At 52.1% G+C, this 18006-nt stretch overlaps 1 protein-coding gene across 2 annotated transcripts; it reads right to left on the minus strand.

The window, feature by feature from the left end:
* Window positions 1-9: 9 nt before the first annotated feature.
* Window positions 10-17095, minus strand: EPS8L1 (EPS8 like 1). 2 transcript variants are annotated; one of them, XM_049900892.1, is made up of 21 exons: window positions 17042-17095; window positions 16409-16674; window positions 15180-15236; window positions 13897-13937; window positions 13185-13243; window positions 8606-8767; window positions 8125-8274; window positions 7451-7533; window positions 6610-6886; window positions 6037-6163; window positions 5757-5845; window positions 5572-5646; window positions 5322-5470; window positions 4646-4787; window positions 4496-4524; window positions 1756-1888; window positions 1540-1665; window positions 1235-1352; window positions 952-1126; window positions 472-604; window positions 10-380 (listed from the first exon to the last, which is right to left on the minus strand). In XM_049900892.1, exons 3-21 carry the CDS (start codon window positions 15194-15196, stop codon window positions 294-296), a joined length of 2172 nt encoding a protein of 723 aa, XP_049756849.1. In that variant the 5' UTR covers window positions 15197-15236; window positions 16409-16674; window positions 17042-17095; the 3' UTR covers window positions 10-293. The 2 variants fall into 2 exon arrangements, with proteins under 2 accessions (XP_049756849.1, XP_049756850.1); XM_049900893.1 differs by having other exon boundaries at window positions 16405-16674.
* Window positions 17096-18006: the final 911 nt, after the last annotated feature.

Below are 18006 nucleotides of genomic sequence, written 5' to 3' on the forward strand. Positions count from 1 at the left end.
AGTTGACACAGCTTGCTAAGAGGAGGCTGTTTATGGACTGGACCCATATTCCATCATACAGGGTTCCCGAGTGCGCCCTCTACCGGGCATGCGTCGCAAGCGCTCTCCGTAAATTGTCCCCATGCCCCATGCTCTCCGAGAGGTCAGGAGGGACTTCGGCAAGGACTGGTCCGTTTGTCTACTGGGATGGAGGGAGGCAATTTCCATTGGTGGGTAGTCGGAAGAGTCCATCCTCCCACAGGGGACAGGGAAATCCACTGCCCCGAAACTTTTTGCAGAGGGGCCGGGTAGGGTCAGATGACCTCTGTTTCCGTCTCGCCTTCCACCTTCTTCTTTTGTTTCTCCATCACCGCCTCCAGCTCTGACACTTTTTCCGAATCCTGGAGGGCGGGGTGACCATCAGGGCCCCGAAGTCCGAGCCCACAGCTCCATCCCCGCTCGGGCCCCGGGATGCAGTGCGCCCTGGCTCACCTCCAGCAGCGCGCGCTGCACCGTGACCTGACTGTACACACGTGTCCCTTCCTCGGGGCTCACAGCCCGGAACTCCTCCTTCTGCAGCGAGAAAAGCTGCGCGCCGTTCAGCACGCCTAGCGCGTTCACCGTGCTAAGGGGGCAGCGGGGGCACGGTTAGGACTGTCAGCCAATCACAGCTCCAGTTTCTCAGCCCCCGCCAATCATATCACGCCTGCCTGCCATTTGTCTAATCAGCACTAGCTCACAGGGGGCGGGGCAGGGCTGAACGCAGAACACTGTCGGAAAGCCTTTCCCACCCGCCAATCACAGATCACCCTGCTTCAAAGCGGGGCGGGAGTTCGGGGGAGGGGTCCAATCGAAACCTGAGAAAGCAAGCCAATCGCGACCTGTTGCAACGGGACGCCCTGGGCCAATCAGAACGCTGGGTTCCCAGTGCTCGCCCCTCACAGCGAACAGGCTGGCGCCGGTACCACTCACCCGAAACTAAAGCCTTTGGCCTGCAGCCAGGCGCGAACATCCGAGGCCTCCGAGCGCGGACTGAGCTGCGGCTCCGGCACGCGGGGCCCCGGAGCGGCGCGGCTGGGGCTCGAGCGGCCCTGAGCCAGGCGCACCTGCAGCTCCTCGTTGACACTGAGCATCTGGGAGAATTTCTCTGCAGGCGGGAAACCGGGAGGGAGGGGGCTCAGGGCGAGGGATCAGGGCCGGGAATCCACGGGCTCTTTCTGAACCTTGGTTTCCCTGGGGTACCTCCACCACTCACCCTTCTCGCTGGGATCCAAGTTGTTGAGGCTATCACAGCTGTCCCAGTGGGGTCGCACCGGTGCCGGTGCTGGAGCCAGAGCCGGGGCTGGGGCTGGGGGGGCGGGGGTCGTGCTACTCTAGAGAGGGGAATGAGAGGAGAGCACCTAGGTTAGGAGGAGGATGAGTCCCAGACACTCTTCTGGAGAGAAATCCCTGAACCCCCAGGCACCTCCTTGTCGGTACCCTGGAGACCTGGCCCCCAGAGCCCAGGATCTGACCCCCATCCCATCCTCCCCCAAGACCCAGGAGTCAACCTTGGCTCACCAGGCTGCGTGCAGGGCTTCGGCCCCCCTGAGGTCCTGGATGGGGTGTCAGGATATTATATGGCACGTATCCCTCCTGCCCCTGCTGGTCCCGAACCTTCCACCACTTGCGGCTGTTATCCAAGACCTAGGAGGGGGTGTGAAGGGAGGGTTCAGAGACTGGGTTTCTGGCTAGGGCTGGGGCCACTCCAGCCCCTCAGCCTGCCTTGCCTCTAACCTCCAGGACATCCTTCTGCTTGACCGAGAGCTCGCTGCTGTTACGGGCCTGGAAGTCGTAGTTACACAGGACCCACTTCCCCGCCGGTGTCAGCTCAGGCTGGGGCTCAGCTTCCAACTCCGGGTCCTGGTAACTGAAGAGAAGAGCACTGGGGATAAGGAAGCAGCCAGCCCCGCTGCCCTGGGATGTAGGGCGAACTGGGGTTAGAGCCACGCAGGGATCATAGCATGGGGCCACGTTAATAATGTTAAAAAAACAGTTGCCATGGAGTCGATTTCAACTCTTGGTGACCCCGTGTGTGTCCAAGTAGAACTGTGCTCCATAGGTTTTCAATGGCAGGCTGATTTTTTGGAAGTAGATCTCCAGGCCTTTCTTCCAAGGCACCTCTGGGTAGATTCAAACTTCCAACCTTTTGTTATCAGCTGAGTGCATTACCCATTTGCAGCACCCAGAGACTCCTACTGTTAAAGATTTGAAATTGGAATAGCTGCTTGAATTTATTTTGCTCTCTACTTGCCTGGCCCACCACCTGTCTGTCGATTTGTCATACTGTGGTGACTTTTATGTTACTATGATGCTGGAAGCTGTGCTACTGGTACTTTAAATATGAGCAGGGTAACCCTTGGGGGACAGGTTTTGGCAGAGCTTCCGGACTAAGACAAGGAAGAAAGGCCTGGAGATCTACTTCAGAAAGTTAGCCAATAAAAGGCCTATGGGTCACAACAGAATATTGTCTCATACATTGTTGGAAGATGAGTCCCCTAAGTTGGAAGGCACTCAAAATACACAGGGACCACAACAATGGACTTGAGCATACCAACAATTGTGAAGATGGTGCAAGACCTGGCAAGGTTTTGTTCTGTTGTACATGGGGTCACCATAAATTGAGGCCGATTCTATAGCAGCTAACAACAACAACAACAATGTGCCTGGCAAAGTGTTATAAGCACATGATAAATACATTATCACCATCCCCATTTTACAGATGAGAAAATCAAGGCTCAGAGAGGTAAAATCACTTGCCCCACATTATCCAGCTGTTACTTATGGTGCATCTATTATGTACTAGGCTCATGCATAATGATAATAATCATAATAAAAACAATAGCTAACACTTACATGGCACCTACTATTGCTAAGCAATATTCAAAATCTATTACATAGGTGGAAACCTTGGTGTTGTAGTGGTTAAGTGCTACAGCTGCTAACCAAAAAGGTCTGCAGTTCGAATCCACCAGGTGCTCCTTGGAAACTCTATGGGGCAGTTCTACTCTGTCCTATAGGGTCACTATGAGTCAGAATCGACTCGACGGCAACGGGTTTTTTTTTTTTTTTTTGGTTACATTTAATCCTCACAACAACCCTGTGTGGGTACAGTTATCTCCTTTCACAGGAGACGAAGCTGGGGCAGAGTGAGGTAAAATGATTTGCCCAAGGTCACAGAGGAAGAAAGAGACGTGGCTGGACTGGAACCCAGGCAGGCTGGCCCCAGAATCCATGCCCTAAACCCCTCAGCTATCCTGTGCATACAGCTGGATTTGAACTTGAGCTCTGTCATAGCTCTGAGCTCTGAACTATGAACCTTACAATCCATAGACTTCTTATCCTTCCAGATAAGGATTATAATTATTTTCACTCTTCCCGCAAAGAACTAGAGGCTCAGAGAAGGTGAGTTAAAAGGTAGGGGTGTCGAGTGCCACATTCAGACACACAGAGGGGCAGAGGGGGTTCTGTAAGACCAGGAAGCAGGGGGGTGGGGGGCAGAATTTCTCGGACCCCTAATACAAGGGGCTCAGCGCGGATCAGGCCTACCTGTGCAGGGGAGAGGGGGGGTCTTCAGGGCCGCGGCACCCCCTGTGTGGGGCCCGTAGCTGAAGTGCTGCTGAGACTGCTGCCCGGGCCCTCGTCCAGACCCCCCTTCTTTTCCTCCAGCTTTTCGGCTTTGTTTTTCTTTTTAGCCCACGTTGCTTCCCTCTAGTATGCTTCCTACTTGCCCAAGGACCCTAGACTCCTGGCCTCCAGACCCTTGTTTCCCCAGAGATCCAGGAGTCCAGGTCTCAAGCTTTAAGTGCCTTCACCTTTTAATCTTAAAGGCTGCCAGTCTGACACCCACCAGAACCGTGACAACTGCTCAGAGCCTTGGGGAAACCTAAAGCCCACCCTTCCCACCCTTCACCTCTCTCAGGGACCCAAAGATGCTACCACATCCTAACACTAGAAACTTGCTCCTAGCCCTTGGAAGCCTGCTTTTCTCTGTCTTCAGGGTTCCCAAACACCACACTTAGGTCTTCAAAACCAAAATATCCAATTCCCCAGCCCCTTCCCTCAAATACTCGGGTTCTGCACTCTTAGACACCCAGGCATGGTGCTTCCCAACCCCAGGAACACCAAACTGCCTTCTTCCAGCCCTTTGAAGACCCAGGGGTCCAACCTCTCAGACTTCACCCACTCAGGGCCCCCTCCCAGCCCTTTCCTCCCTCAGGCCCCAGAATCTGGGCCTGCAGTGCCCTCCCTTCTCCCTCGGACCTAGAAGTCTGGGCCCCGCCCTCTCCTCCCCTGCTTCTCCCCCCTCTCCCAGCCCCGGCCCCACCTCATCACCACCTCACCCACCTGGGAAGGGCAGGGAAGGCAGAATGCAGGGAGAAATAAACAAAAAAAGGGGTGGGGTCAGCGCCGGGAGCACCCAGGAAGCAACCCTCCAGGACCCCAACTGCTTCGCCTGGCCTGGGCGCACACTCACCCATTGACAGCGACCTGAGGGGCGCTTTGCTGGAGGAGGGAAGAGAGCAGCAGGTCAGGGGAGCCTGGCCTGCGCCCCGGACTTCCCGTGCACGATCCCACTGTGTCGCCTGGGGGAGCTCTCTGCTCCCCTCCGACCCTTCAGCCTCACCTGCCGGCGCCTCCGCTCGTGCTGTAGCTGTTTCTCCACCGGGTCCTCCCAGGCACGGCCCTGCGGGTCGGTCGCCGGGGGCTCCCAGCCGCTGCAGAACTCGGGGATGTATGAGGGTCCCTCCTCCAGGGGTAGCTCCGCCCTGTGACCAGGAGTCGGGTTGGACCCTGACTTAGTCTTGCCATTAACCACACTAAGTTTTTCTCCAACTGTTCAAACCCGGCCTCTTTCCACCAAACCCTGCCCCAGCCTCCAAATCCCACCTGATTCCAAACCAGGTTTCTAGCTACACAAATTCCACCCTTTTCCCCTAAGCCCCGCCTCCGTCAGCTGCCAAGTGCTCAAGCTCCGCCCCTTCTCTAAACCTGCATGCCAAATTTTCCTAAGCCTCTCCGTTGACCTGCAGCCCCGCCTCATCTTCTAAGCCTCCTATCCCAGTCCGATAGTCAAACGCAGTCTTAAACCTCTCTTTTACCCTAATTTATGACCTTTCCTCCAATTAGATCCTGGCTTTTGTCCTAGGCCCTGCCCCTCCTCAATTAATTTGGCCACACCCTTCTAGCTAAGCCCCACCTTTAACCGTTCCCTGCTGTCCAATCAGGATGTCCCCTGCCTCCCAGCCCTTCTGCGCTCCAGTCACACAGCCCTCTCTCTGCCTCTTAGCTCCGCCCCTTACCCCGGCCGGTTCCATGAGTCTCCTAGCGAGGTCCAGAGTGCGCTTTCACGTGGGGTGACCGTGTCCCACAGCAGCGCCACGGCCTCGGATGTCAGGTGCGGCCGTCGCACGCCGCTTGCAAACTCAGGGCCACCTGACGTGTCCACGATCTGCAACGAGAGCGGGAGTGGGGACTCGATCAGATCTTAAAGTCTAACCCCCATCCCTCCTACTGCAGGTGAAAACTGAGTGCTATGGAGGTGGGTCTCACCATCTGCAGGGGTCCGAACAGGAAGTGCAGTAGCTCTTGGGAGGAGGGGTTGGCGATGTTGCCACGCAGCCGGGCCTGAGGAGCAGAGGAAGGGGTGCATGGACGGGTCAGGTTGGCTTTGCACTTGGGCTTCCTCCTTGGCATATCCCTCCGCCCCCAATGCCCCTGGCTGGACGTGTCCTCACCAGCAAACTGAAGGCGTACTTGATTTTCTGAAGCACGTCCGTGTACTCAGCCTCCGAGGGCGGCTTGGCCCGAAGCGTCAGCAGGCCTTCTATGGGTGGGTGGGGGACACGGTGATTAGGAAGACAAGACAGGGAGTCAGAGTGAGACAGGGAGTCAGAGTGAAACAGCGATGGGGAGTCCAACCTGGCAGGTGATATGAGGGAAGACCCCAGAGAGAGGGAGGGCATTGGGGGTGGTAGGAGAGGGGGTGTTCAGGATCCCACTAAGGGCGCCCCTCACCCCCAGCCTCCCGGCGCCGGGTCCTGCGGCCACGTTCTCGGTGCTCCAGGACGCGGGTCGCCTCTGCCGACTTCTGCAGCCGTGATACGAAGCTCTCTACATCATCGAACACATGGTTCAGGATATCCTGGAGGATAGAGAAGGGCGTTGTATGGGGTTCCTGAGCCTCAGACTCACACTTATTGAAGCCCTAAGCCAAGAACTCCTAGAAGCACCCCCAGACCAGACCACACCCCCAGATGCCGGGCCCATCCCAGACTTCAGTCACCCTCGTCACACCTCCAGAAGCCTGACTATGCCCCTAGAACTAAACCTCTCCTCCAGTCCCCAGCCCCACTTAGAGTCTCAATCATTCTCCCAGCTCAGCCCCCAGAACCTCTGATTTGACGTCATACTGACACCCCACATCTGGTCCTGGCCTAGCCCCACCTCTAGACGTCTGGACGTCTGATCCTGTCCCCCTCCCACCAGTCCTGCCTCTAGACATCTGGCCCCGCCCCCACACTCTAGCCCCGCCTCTAGGTGTCTGGCCCCGCCCCACACCTTAACCCGTCTCTAGACCGCTCTGCTCACCACTTCCCGCTCTGCCTGCAGGCTGGCCATGTCAGGTCCCCGGGGGCCCAAGTCCGGGGATTCGGGGTCAGTGCTGCTTGGGGTCGCCTTGCTGGAGATTGCCATCAGGCCGGGCGCCCGCACCTCTTCCGCCTCAGGAATGGTCTCTGCCTGGGGTCGTCCGCGCCCTGTGCCCGGCCCCGCTGTGCTGATCACTGCGCGGACGGACGGGTGGCGCTGCAGGGGCGGAGTTTCAGTGGCGGGCGAGGGGCGGCGCTGCAGCTCCTCCTGCGTGGCCCTGTTGAGGTAGAAGGGGAAACTGAGGCTGAGTCGCCGTTGAGTCAATTCCAACTCGTGGCAACCGTACAGGACAGAGTAGAACTGCGCCATAGGATTTCCAAGGAGTGGCAGGTAGATTCAAACTGCTGACCTTTTGGTTAGCAGCCAAATGCTTAACTACTGCGCCACCAGGCCTCCTGACGGGTCCAGGGAAGGTGAAATTCGGGACTCAGAATGAGGGACACTGTGGCCCAAAGGGGTTAAACAAAGGTTCAGTGGTAGGGAGAAATCCGAGATATGGGGAGGTGGGCACGTCTGTAAAGGGAAACTGAGGGTAAAGCGAGGAGAAACCGAGGACTAGAACAGGGGAAAGTAGAGTACCGGAGAGAGGGATAAACTTATCTGGGAGGTACAGGCATGACCTGAGCCAGGGTTTGCTTGTTCTGCACCAGGCTGGTCGTATCAGCCCATTTCTCAGATGCGAGACTGAGGCCCAGGGAGCAGAAGCCGGCCTCTCCACTCCTCCATTCACCTTCCCTTCCATCCCCTCACCTCGCTCTCTGCTTCCACTCCAGCCCCTCACCTGAGCGCCGCAGCCCTGCGCTCCCCGTGGCCGGAGCGGTAGTTGTGCATCGCCCCCTGGATGTCCTCTCGGATCAGCTCCGCCTGCCAATCATGCTGTCAGGCCCCGACTCTCCCCCATGCTCCACCCGCTGTCCGCCATGGGCCAATGCCCCTGACAAGGCAGCGACCTGCCATCGCTCACACCTGTGGACTCACCCTCACTCCTTGGACTCACGCCCTCAATCTGTCCCTGTCCTAGGCCAAGCCTCCAGCCATGGAGGCCCTGTACAGGTGATTCCTAGCCCCTAGACTACACTGACCCCCATTCTCTTTCTGGCTGCACCCCCAAGACCCTTCTTTCCGTATTCTGTCCATATCCTCAGATGGTTCTATTCGATCCCTTCATGTACTTTCCAGCCTCACATGCTATCTGGACCCTGTGTCCAACTGATCTGCAAACCCCACTCCCTTCCGGAATCTTTCCCAGGCCACACCACCTCCCTTAGCCCTGACCCCGCCTCTCTCCCAGGGCCACGCCCCTTTATCGCCTCGACCCCGCGTTTCTCCACAGGCCACACCCTCCTGTAAGGCCCCCGCCCAGATCCTCCAGACTCCGCCCAGTTCTAGCCCACCCTAGAGCCTCCCTGTGGTAGCCCCAGCCGTCCACCTTGGACCCCAGAATCCAGAGCTCACCCCGAGGCGCAGGCCCTGGAAGAAGTGCACGTCGGGCTGCGAGCGCTCGGGCTCTTGGCACACGAGCAGCAGCAGCGAGCGGCTCCGGCCAGGCGGCACCACCGCGTCGCAGCGCACTATGGCACCCAGTGGGTATGACTCCAGCTCCTCCTGAGGAGTGGGACGGTGAGGTAAACTGAGGCCCGGAGCCAATACCAGTACTGAATGGCAACAACAGTGTGCAGTAGGTACAGGCACTGGGCAAGACAACCCCATGAGGTTAGGGATAACCACCCCCACTTTTGAAAAATAATCATCCCCATTTTACAGATGACGCTAGTAAGGCTCAGAAAGGAGGAAGGGGTCACTTGCCAACGTTCACAGAGGAAGGGTGAGCAGGGTGAAGACTCACACTCAAGTCCCTAAAACCGCTAAGGCCAAGCTCTCCGTGCTCCAGCCGGCTCACCCAGCCACCCCTTCTACCCAAAAGCCCCCTGAGCACCTTGGAGATGGGGTCGAGCAGCATGACATGGTCAGGGGACACTCGTAGCAGCATCTCCTGTGCCCAGACGCGACCCTGGCTGTCCATGACGGCCAGCTTCCTCGAGGCGTCCTCCACGGTGTGTACACCATCCTCCTCACCCAAGCAGAACGTCACCAGGTGCTGGCACAGGCCACAGAGAAAGCTGTGAGGCCTGGGATGCCAGGTGGGCACCTGAGACTCTCCTGGTACCAGCCTTCCAGCCTGGGACACCTCCTCCAGAAAGCCTCCCCTGATCTCATGCTTCACAAGTCACCCTCCTTCCAGGACCCTTTGTTTCTCTTTCATCAGGGTCTGTCTTCCCACCAAGACTAGAGGCTCCTTGGGAGCAAGGAAGAGGTCTGATTTATATCTAACCAGTTGCCCTGGAGTCGATTCCCATTTATGCAACCTCATGTGTGTCACAGTAGAACTGTGCTCTAGAGGGCTTTCGATGGCTGATTTTTTCGAAGTAGATCACCAGGCCTTTCTTTTGAGGTGCCTCTGAGTGGACTTAAACTTCCAGCCTTTCAGTTAGCAGCTCAGTGCCTTATTTGTTTGCACCATCCAGGGACTCCTGATTTATATCTAGTACGCTCCAAGCAGGAAACCCTGGTGGTGTCGTGGTTAAGTGCTACAGCTGCTAACCAAGAGGTTAGCAGTTCACATCCACCAGGTGCTCCATGGAAACTCTATGGGGCAGTTCAATTCTGTCGTGTAGGGCCGCTATTAGTCGGAATCGACTTGATGGCAACGGGTATGGTACCCTCCAAGCAAGGAGCCCTGGTGGCTCAAGGGTTAAGCGCTTGGCTGCTAACCAAAAGGTTGGTGGTTCAAACCCATCAAGCAGCATCGAGAAAGATCTGGTAACCTGCTTCTGTAAAGATCTGTTGTTGTTGTTGTTAGGTGCTGTCCAGTCGGTTCCAACACACAGCGACCCTATGCACAACCAAGGGAAACACTGATCCTGTCCCATCCCCACAATTGTTGCTATGCTTGAACCCATTGTTGCAGCCACTGTGTCAATCCATCTCGTTGAGGGTCTTCCTCTTTTTCGCTGACCCTCTACTTTACCAAGAATGACGTCCTTCTCCAGGGACTGATCCCTCCTGATAACATGTCCAAAGTATGTGAGACGTAGTCTTGCCATCCTTGCTTCTCAGGAGCATTCTGGTTGTACTTCTTCCAAGACACATTTGTTCCTTCTTTTGGAAGTCCACGTGATATTCAATATCCTTCTGCAACACCACAATTCAAAGGCATCAATTCTTTCTCAGCCTTCCTTATTCATTGTCCAGCTTTCCCATGCATATGAGGCAACTGAAAACACCATGGCTTGGATCCAGCACACCTTAGTCCTCAAGGTGACACCCTTGCTTTTCAACACTTTAAAGAGGTCTTTTGCAGCAGATTTGCCTAATGCAATGCATCTTTTGATTTCGTGACTGTTTTTCCCATGGGTGTTGATTGTAGATCCAACTAAAATGAAATCCTTGAGAACCTCAATCTCCTCTCCATTTATCGTGATGTTGCTCATTGGTCCAGTTGTGAGGATTTTTGTTTTCTTTGTGTTGAGGTGCAATCCATACTGAAGGCTGTGGTCTTTGATCTTCATCAGTAAGCCCTTCAAGTCCTCTTCACTTTCAGCAGGCAAGGTTGTGTCATCTGCATAAGGCAGGTTGTTAATGAGACTTCCTCCAATCATGATGCCTCATTCTTCTTCATATAGTCCAGCTTCTCAGATTATTTGTTCAGCATACAGATTCAGATTTAATAGGTACGGTGAAAGGATACAACCCTGACACACACCTTTCCTGACTTTAAACTGTGCAGTACCGTCATGCTCATGTACAGATTCTTCATGGGCACGATTAAGTGTTCTGAAATTCCTATTTACCGCAATGTTACTCATAATTTGTTATTATCCACACAGTCGAATGCCTTTGCATAGTCAATAAAACACGGGTAAACATCTTTCTGATATTCTCTGCTTTCAGACAGGATCCATCTGACATGAGCAATGATAGCCCTGGTTCCGCATCCTCTTCTGAATCTGGCTTGAATTTCTGGCAGTTCCCTGTTGATATACTGCTGCAGCTGCTTTTGAACGATCTTCAGCAAAATTTTACTTGTGTGTGCTATTAATGATATTGTTCAATAATTTCCACATTCAGTTGGATCGTCTTTCTTGGGAATAGGCATAAATATGGATCTCTTCCAGTCGGTTGGCTAGGTAGCTGTCTTCCAAATTTCTTGGCACAGATAAGTGAGCACTTTCAGCGCTGCATCTGTTTGTTGAAACATCTCAATTGGTATTACGTTAATTCCCAGAGCCTTGTTCTTTGCCAATGCCCTCAGTGCAGCCTGGACTTCTTCCTCCAGGACCATCAGTTGCTGAACATATGTTACTTCCTGAAATGGTTGAACCTTCATCAATTCTTTTTGGTACAGTGACTGTGTGTATTCCTTCCATCATCTTTTGATGCTTCCTGCATTGTTTAATATTTTCCCTGTAGAATCCTTCAGTATTGTAACTTGAGGTTTGAATTTTTTCTTCAGTTCTTTCAGCTTGAGAAATGTAGAGCATGTTCTTCCTTTTTGGTTTTCCATCTCCAGGTCTTTGCACATGTCATTATAATACTTTGTCTTCTTGAGCCACCCTTTGAAATCTTCTATTCAACTTTTACTTCATCATTTTTTCCTTTCACTTTAGCTACTTGACATTCAAGAGCAAGTTTCAGAGTCTTTTCTGACATCCATTTAGGTCTTTTCTTTCTCTCCTGTCTTTTTAATGACCTCTTGCTTTCTTCATGTTTGATGTCCTTGATGCCATTCCACTACTTGTTTGGTCTTCAGTCATTAGTGTTGGACGCATCAAATCTGTCCTTGAAATGGCCTCTAAATTCAGATGGGATATACTCAAGGTTGTACTTTGGCTCTTGTGGACTTCTTCTAATTTTCTTCAGTTTCAATTTGAACTTGCATATGAGTCATTGATGATTTGATCCACAGTCAGCCCTTCACCTTGTTCTGACTGATGATACAGACCTTTTCCATTGTCTCTTTCCACAGATGTAGTCGATTTGATTCCTGTGTATTCCATCTGGTGAGGTCCATGTGTATAGTCGCTGTGTATGTTGGCGAAAAAAGTATTTGCAGTGAAGAAGTTGTTGGCCTTACAAAATTCAATCATGCAATCTCCGGCATCAGTTCTATCACCAAGGCCATATTTTTCAACTACTGATCCTTCTTTGTTTCCAACTTTCTCATTCCAATCACCAGTAATTGTCAGTGCATCCTGATTGCATGTTCAGTCAATTTCAGACTGCAAAAGCTGGTAAAAATCTTCAATTTTCTCATCTTTGGCCTTAGTGGTTGGTGTGTAAAGTTGAATAATAGTCACATTAACTGGTCTTCCTTGTAGGTGTATGGATAGTATGCTATCACTGACAGCATTGTACTTCAGGACAGATTGTGAAATGTTCTTATCGACGATGAATGCAACGCCATTCCTCTTCAAGTTGTCGTTCCCGGCATAGTAGACCATATGATTGTTTGATTCAAAATGACCAATACCAGTCCATTTCAGCTCACTAATGCCTAGGATATCAGTGTTTATGTGTTCCATTTCATTTTTGATGATTTCCAATTTTCCTAGATTCATACTTCATACACTCCAAGTTTCAATTATTAATGGATGTTTGCAGCTGTTTCTTCTCATTTTGAGTCGTGCCACATCAGCAAATGAAGGTCCCAAAAGCTTGATTCCATCCACGTCATTAAGGTCGACTCTGCTTTGAGGAGGCAGCTCTTCCCCAGTTGTATTTTGAGTGCCTTCCAACCTGAGGGGCTCATCTTCCAGCACTATATCAGACAATGTTCTGCTGCTATTCACAAGGTTTTCAGTGGCTCATTCTTTTCAGAAGTAGACTGCCAGGTCCTTCTTCCTAGTCTGTCTTAGTCTGGAAGCTCAGCTGAAACCTGTCCACAATGGGTGACCCCGCTTGTATTTGAATACCAGTGGCATATCTCCCAGCATCGCAGCAACACACAAGCCCCCACAGTACGACAAACTGACAGATGCGTGGGGGCCATAAAGATTTACAGCCTGGAAAACCCTATGGAGCAGTTCTACTCTCATATGGGGTCACTGTGAGTAGAAATCAACTCCATGGCACCTAACAATACAATAATGCTTCTAAGCACTTCTTCTGGCCTGCCACAGTGCCCTCTGTTGCCTCCATGAGGTACTACCTGGCACCTCTTGTTCAATGTCTACCCTCCTGCTCAACTGGGAATGCATTTGAATTGTCTCTGTAGTCTGACTACCCAGCATAGGGGTTGGTTCAGAGGAAAAGTTGGCAGATTGGAATGGAATTGAGATCCTTGACTTAATATCAACTTCTGAGGCAAGGCAGTGGAAGCCCGTTTTATAGGTGAGCAAACTGAGTTTCCCAAGTTCCTTCTACTTGGTTGCCCAACTGCTTTCACCAGCCCCACCTCCCCAGCCCTGGCTTTTCCCCCACAAGACTCCCTGTGGCAACACAGACCCCAAACTCACATTGACTGGATACTGGGATACGTCGGCCATAACCACAGTGGAGTAATGCTTCCTCTGTTCTGCAGGGGAGGGAGAAGATGAACCCAGGAGTCCAGGCCCCCAGCTCCTCCTCCCTCAGAGTTAGAAGTCCAGGTCTCAGCCCCTCTGCCCTCAGACCCAGGAGCCCAGACCTCCAGCCCCTCCTCCTTCAGACCAGTAGTTTTGACCCCCAAACCCCTCCTCCTTCAGACCCAGGAGTCCTATTCCCCAGCCCCTCCTCCCTTAGAGCTAGAATTCCAGGTCTCAGCCCCTCCTCCTTCAGACCCAGGAGCCCAGACCTCCAGCTCCTCTTCCCTCAGACCCAAGGGTCCTGGTCTTAGTCCCCTTCCTCCTTCAAACTTGGGAGTCAGGGCCCCCAGCCCCTCCTCCCTCAGACATAGGAATTGGGCCCTCAATCCCCTCCTCCCTCAGACCTAGAAGTCCAGTCCCCCAGCCCCCTCCTCCCTCAGACCCAGAAGTCCAGTCCTGCAGCCCCCTCCTTCCTCAGACCCAGGAGTCCAGTCCCCCAGCTCCCTCCACCCTCAGACCTAGGAGTCCAGGTCTCCAGACCCTCCTCACTCAGACCAAGAGTCTGGGTCCACACCTACCTCCTACCCCAGACCCAGAAGTCTACGACCTTAGTTGCCTCAGACCTAGTTTCTGTAGGCCTGGGGTTTCTTTGCCTGAAACTCACCATAGATAGACTTGGCACTTGGTTTTGGGGGAGGTTCTGGGCTGGTGAAAGAAAAGAGAGGTGAGAGGGACTGTGAGAATTAGGGGCAGATCATGCAGGGTTTCAAATGTCCAGGAGAGCACTGAGGGCTTTATTGTGAGGGCAATAGGGAGCCATGGAGGATTTTCAGCAGGGAACGGAGGGCAAGGCCAGAGCAGGACTTTAAGACAGGGAAGGCATTGGCAATGGTGTCTTCCGTGAGACAGACTTGAATTTGAATCCCCTGTCTATGGAATCTCACTGCCTTGCTGTGAGAAGCTAGGCAGGGGACGTCATCTGTCTTGCCTCAATTTCCCTCTCTATAAAATAGGTTCACCCTATAGCATCCATCTGTTAGGGCTGTTGGGAGCGTTCAGTGAGCTGATGCAAGCCAGGTATTTTGCTACCTCAGTAACTGTTATTGTCATTATTATGATGCAAAGGGCTTAATACGCAGTAGTTGCTCAATAAATGGGAATTGTTACAATAGCATTCGTGTTTGTCATACATAATTATCTTCTTCCCCTTCCACCCGCATGGGCTAGGCTCTCTCAGCCAAAAGTTCTCTGTCTCCTTCTTCCTTTAACCTCCCCTTCAAGGTCATCTTCTCTGAGAAGAATCCTGGAGTCCTCGTTTCTGACCGAAATAACAGAAGCTCAGCACTTGGGTGGGCATGGGGGTGAGGGAGACCTAGAAACCGTTTCAGCCACCAAACCTCTGCTCTTCATCCTGCTGGTCAGGTCTTCCCACAATTTGATTATCTCTGAGCTAGAGAACTCACTACCTCCAATGCAACTATTTCCACACATCTCTCTGTGTCTACTTCCTGCTCATTCTGGAGCTTTAAGCCTTCATTATCAACAGCCCTCATTTTCTAGGAGAGAGTCAATATTTAAGAACAAGACAACACCACCAGCAGCAATCAAAGCTGCTGTGAATTGAGCACCTGCTGGTGGTCAAATTCTGTGCAAAGTCCGTCCCACTATTATCCCATTGAGTGCTCACAATCATTCCCATTTCACATAGGAGGGACTGAGGGTTAAAGAGGTGATGTCCTGTGGCCAAGATCACAGCTCTGCTGAGGGTTAGAGCCCAGATGTGATCCAGGTCTGTCTGCTCCAAAGCAGAAGCTCTGAACCACAGCTGGGCAAGGAGGCAGCAGCTCAGCTCCTCCGTAGTGTCCTGAGTAAATGCGACCCACAGGTGTGGGTGAAGGGGTGGGGGCATAGTGGGGCTGGGGCCTGAAGGGCAGGTGGGGCACTTACCTGGTGGTGGTGCTCATGGTGCTGAGAATGAAGAGCTCCTGCCCACCTGGAGGTGCCCTGGAGACCAGCAAGGAGGTGAGGGCTGACATGGCCTACAGGGACCTATGGTTCTCATATCCCAGGCCTTAATTATTCAGACCCAGGAGTCCTGGACTCCAGCCCTCTCCATCAGACCCAAGAATCTTGGCCCCCAACCCCTCCTCCCTCAGAAACAGGAGTCAGGCCCCAGCCCCCTCCTCCCTCAGACCGAGGAATCTGGACCCCCATTCCCTGAGGGATCCAGGAATTCAGTTCCCTAATCTTTGTGAGCAGCCCTGGTGGTCCATCGGCTAAAGCACTGAGCTGCTAACAGAAAGGTCGGGGGTTCGAACCCACCAAATGCTCTGATGCAGAAAGATGTGGCAGTCTCCTCCTGTAAAGATTACAGCCTTAAAAACCCTGTGGGGCAGTTCTACTCTGGTCTATAGGGTCACTATGAGTGAAATTGACTCAATAGGGTCACTATGAGTGAAATTGACTCAACAGCAATTTTTTTTTTTAATCTTTATGTATCCCATTTTTCTCCTTCTAAAGAGGATCACAAAAAAAAAAAAATTTTTTTTTTCTTTTTTTTTTTTAAAGAGGATCAAGGAACCCCAGTGGCACAACAGTTTAAATAAACACTTGGCTCCCTCAGACCTAGGAGTCTGGGTTTGGTGGTTTAAACCCACCAGCCACTCTGTGGGAGAAAAATGTGGTAATCTGCTTCCTTAAAGATTTACAGCCTAGAAAACCCTATGGGGAAGTTCTACTCTGTCACTTTGGGATCACTATAAATTGAAATTGACTCGGCACCCAACACAACAACCTAGGGATCTGGCCTCTCATCCTTTAACTTCTCAAGGGTCCAGGAATCCAGGCCCCAAGTCTCCTCCCTAAGAATCCAAAGGATTATGACTTCACTTCAAGTCTCCTCAAAAAAACATCTAATATCTTAGCTCCTGATGACCCTATATTTTTTCTTGAGCTATTGAGTCCAATCTTCTGGCCTTACCTCTTCAGGACTCCAGATTCCAGCCCCCAGTCCCCTCTTCCCTCAGACGCAGGAGTCCGGCCTGCAGCCCCCTTCTCTCACAGACCCTGGAGGCTGGGCCCCCACCCCCCTCCGCTTTCAGACCCCGGAGTCCCAGCCCTTGGCCTTTTCTACCCCTCCAGCACCCAGCCCTCCAGCTGGCCCCCTCCTCACCTACCCCGTCAGGCTCCGTCAGATGAGAGGCTCCACTCTCCGCTCCCGTCCTAGTTGCTAGTCCCTTTTTCCTGCTCCCTCCCAGGGCTGTCCCGCCTCCGCATACCTGAGCATTCACCTGATGTGGCCGGGCTGGAGTGGCCAGGGGTGGGGCCAGCAGAGAAACCAGGAGGGGGGTGGGGCTGCCTCAGGGGAGCCTGATAACTTAATTGTCCCCATCATAACAGCAATTGAATAACAACAACAATAATTTGATGTCACACTTGTTCCCTGGTCAGTTGAAAAAAAAAGAAAAAAAATTTTTTGAAAGCCTTGTCTTAAATAACCCCCTTAAAATCCTCCTACCAACTGGCAGAGGTCAGGTGTTCAGATTTTCACTGGACAGAGGAGGAAGCTGAAGCTTAAAGAGGTTAAGCAACTTGTTTGTGTTTACAAAGTGAGTATGTGGAAGGAATGGGATTTGAACCCAGGCCTGTCATTCTGCTTCCAGAACAGTGCTTGCCCCTGCTCTGCCTCAGCAGACACTCCCCACCCCTACACAGTTACTGTCTTCCCTGGTGCATTCGACCCCTACCCCTCCCTTTCCCTCTTCTTTTGGAAATTCCCCTAATATGGAAACAAAGGCTTTGCTACTCACCTAAAGGTTGGAGGTTCAAACCCATCCAGTGGCACCACAAAAGAAAGGCCTTGCGATCTGCTTCCATAAAGATGATAGCCAAGAAAACCCTCTGGAGCAGTTCTACTCTGTAATACATGGGGTTGCCATGAGCTGGAATCCACTTGATGACAACAGGTTTATGTTTTGTTTTTTGTCATGATGATGCAGCCCCTGGGTGGCTCAAACAGTTAAGGGTCTTGGCTGCTAGCCAAAAGGCTGGAGGTTTCAGTCTGCACAGAGGCACCTCAGAAGAAAGGCCTGGCTATCTACTTCTGAAAGATCACAGCTCTTGAAAACTCTAAGGAGGGCAGTTCTACTCTGAAACACATAGGGTCGCCGTGAGTTGAAATAGACTCCAAGTTAACACTTTTTTTTTTTTTCAAACAATGATACCTAAGGCTGAATCAAGCTGGATTCAGAAGGGGATGTGGAACAAGGCCTATCATTGCCAATGGCTGAAAGCAGAGAATACCAGGAAGATGTCTACCTGTGTTTTATTGACTTTGCAAAGGCATTCGACTGTGTGGCTCATAACAAATTATGGATAACATTGTCGGAAAATGGGGATTCCAGAACACTTAACTGTGGTCATGCAGAACCTGCACATAAACCAAGAGGATTATGTGCAGAACAAGGAAGGGGATACTGCGTGGTTTAAAATCAGGAAAGGTTTGTGTCATGGTTGTATCCTTTCGCCATATTTATTCAAATTGTATGCTGAGCAAATAATCTGAGAAGCTGGGCTATATGAAGAAGAACCTGGCATCAGGATTGGAGGAAGACTCATTAACAACCTGAGTCATGCAGATGACACAACCTTGCTTGCTGAAAGCCAAGAGACTTGAAGCATTTACTAATGAAGATCAAAGACTACAGCCTGCAGTATGGATTACACCTCAACATAAAGAAAACAAAAATCCTCACAGATGGACCAATAAGCAACA

This window comes from Elephas maximus, chromosome 11, assembly GCF_024166365.1.
Source record: "Elephas maximus indicus isolate mEleMax1 chromosome 11, mEleMax1 primary haplotype, whole genome shotgun sequence".
Classification (NCBI taxonomy): domain Eukaryota; kingdom Metazoa; phylum Chordata; class Mammalia; order Proboscidea; family Elephantidae; genus Elephas; species Elephas maximus.

Coding starts and splice junctions, on each gene's coding strand:
- EPS8L1 (XM_049900892.1), bottom strand. Junction 8,275..8,605: donor TGCTCGACCCCATCTCCAAG/GTGCTCAGGGGG, acceptor CCCACTCCTCAG/GAGGAGCTGGAGTCATACCC. Junction 4,525..4,645: donor ACGAGCGGAGGCGCCGGCAG/GTGAGGCTGAAG, acceptor TCCCTCCTCCAG/CAAAGCGCCCCTCAGGTCGC.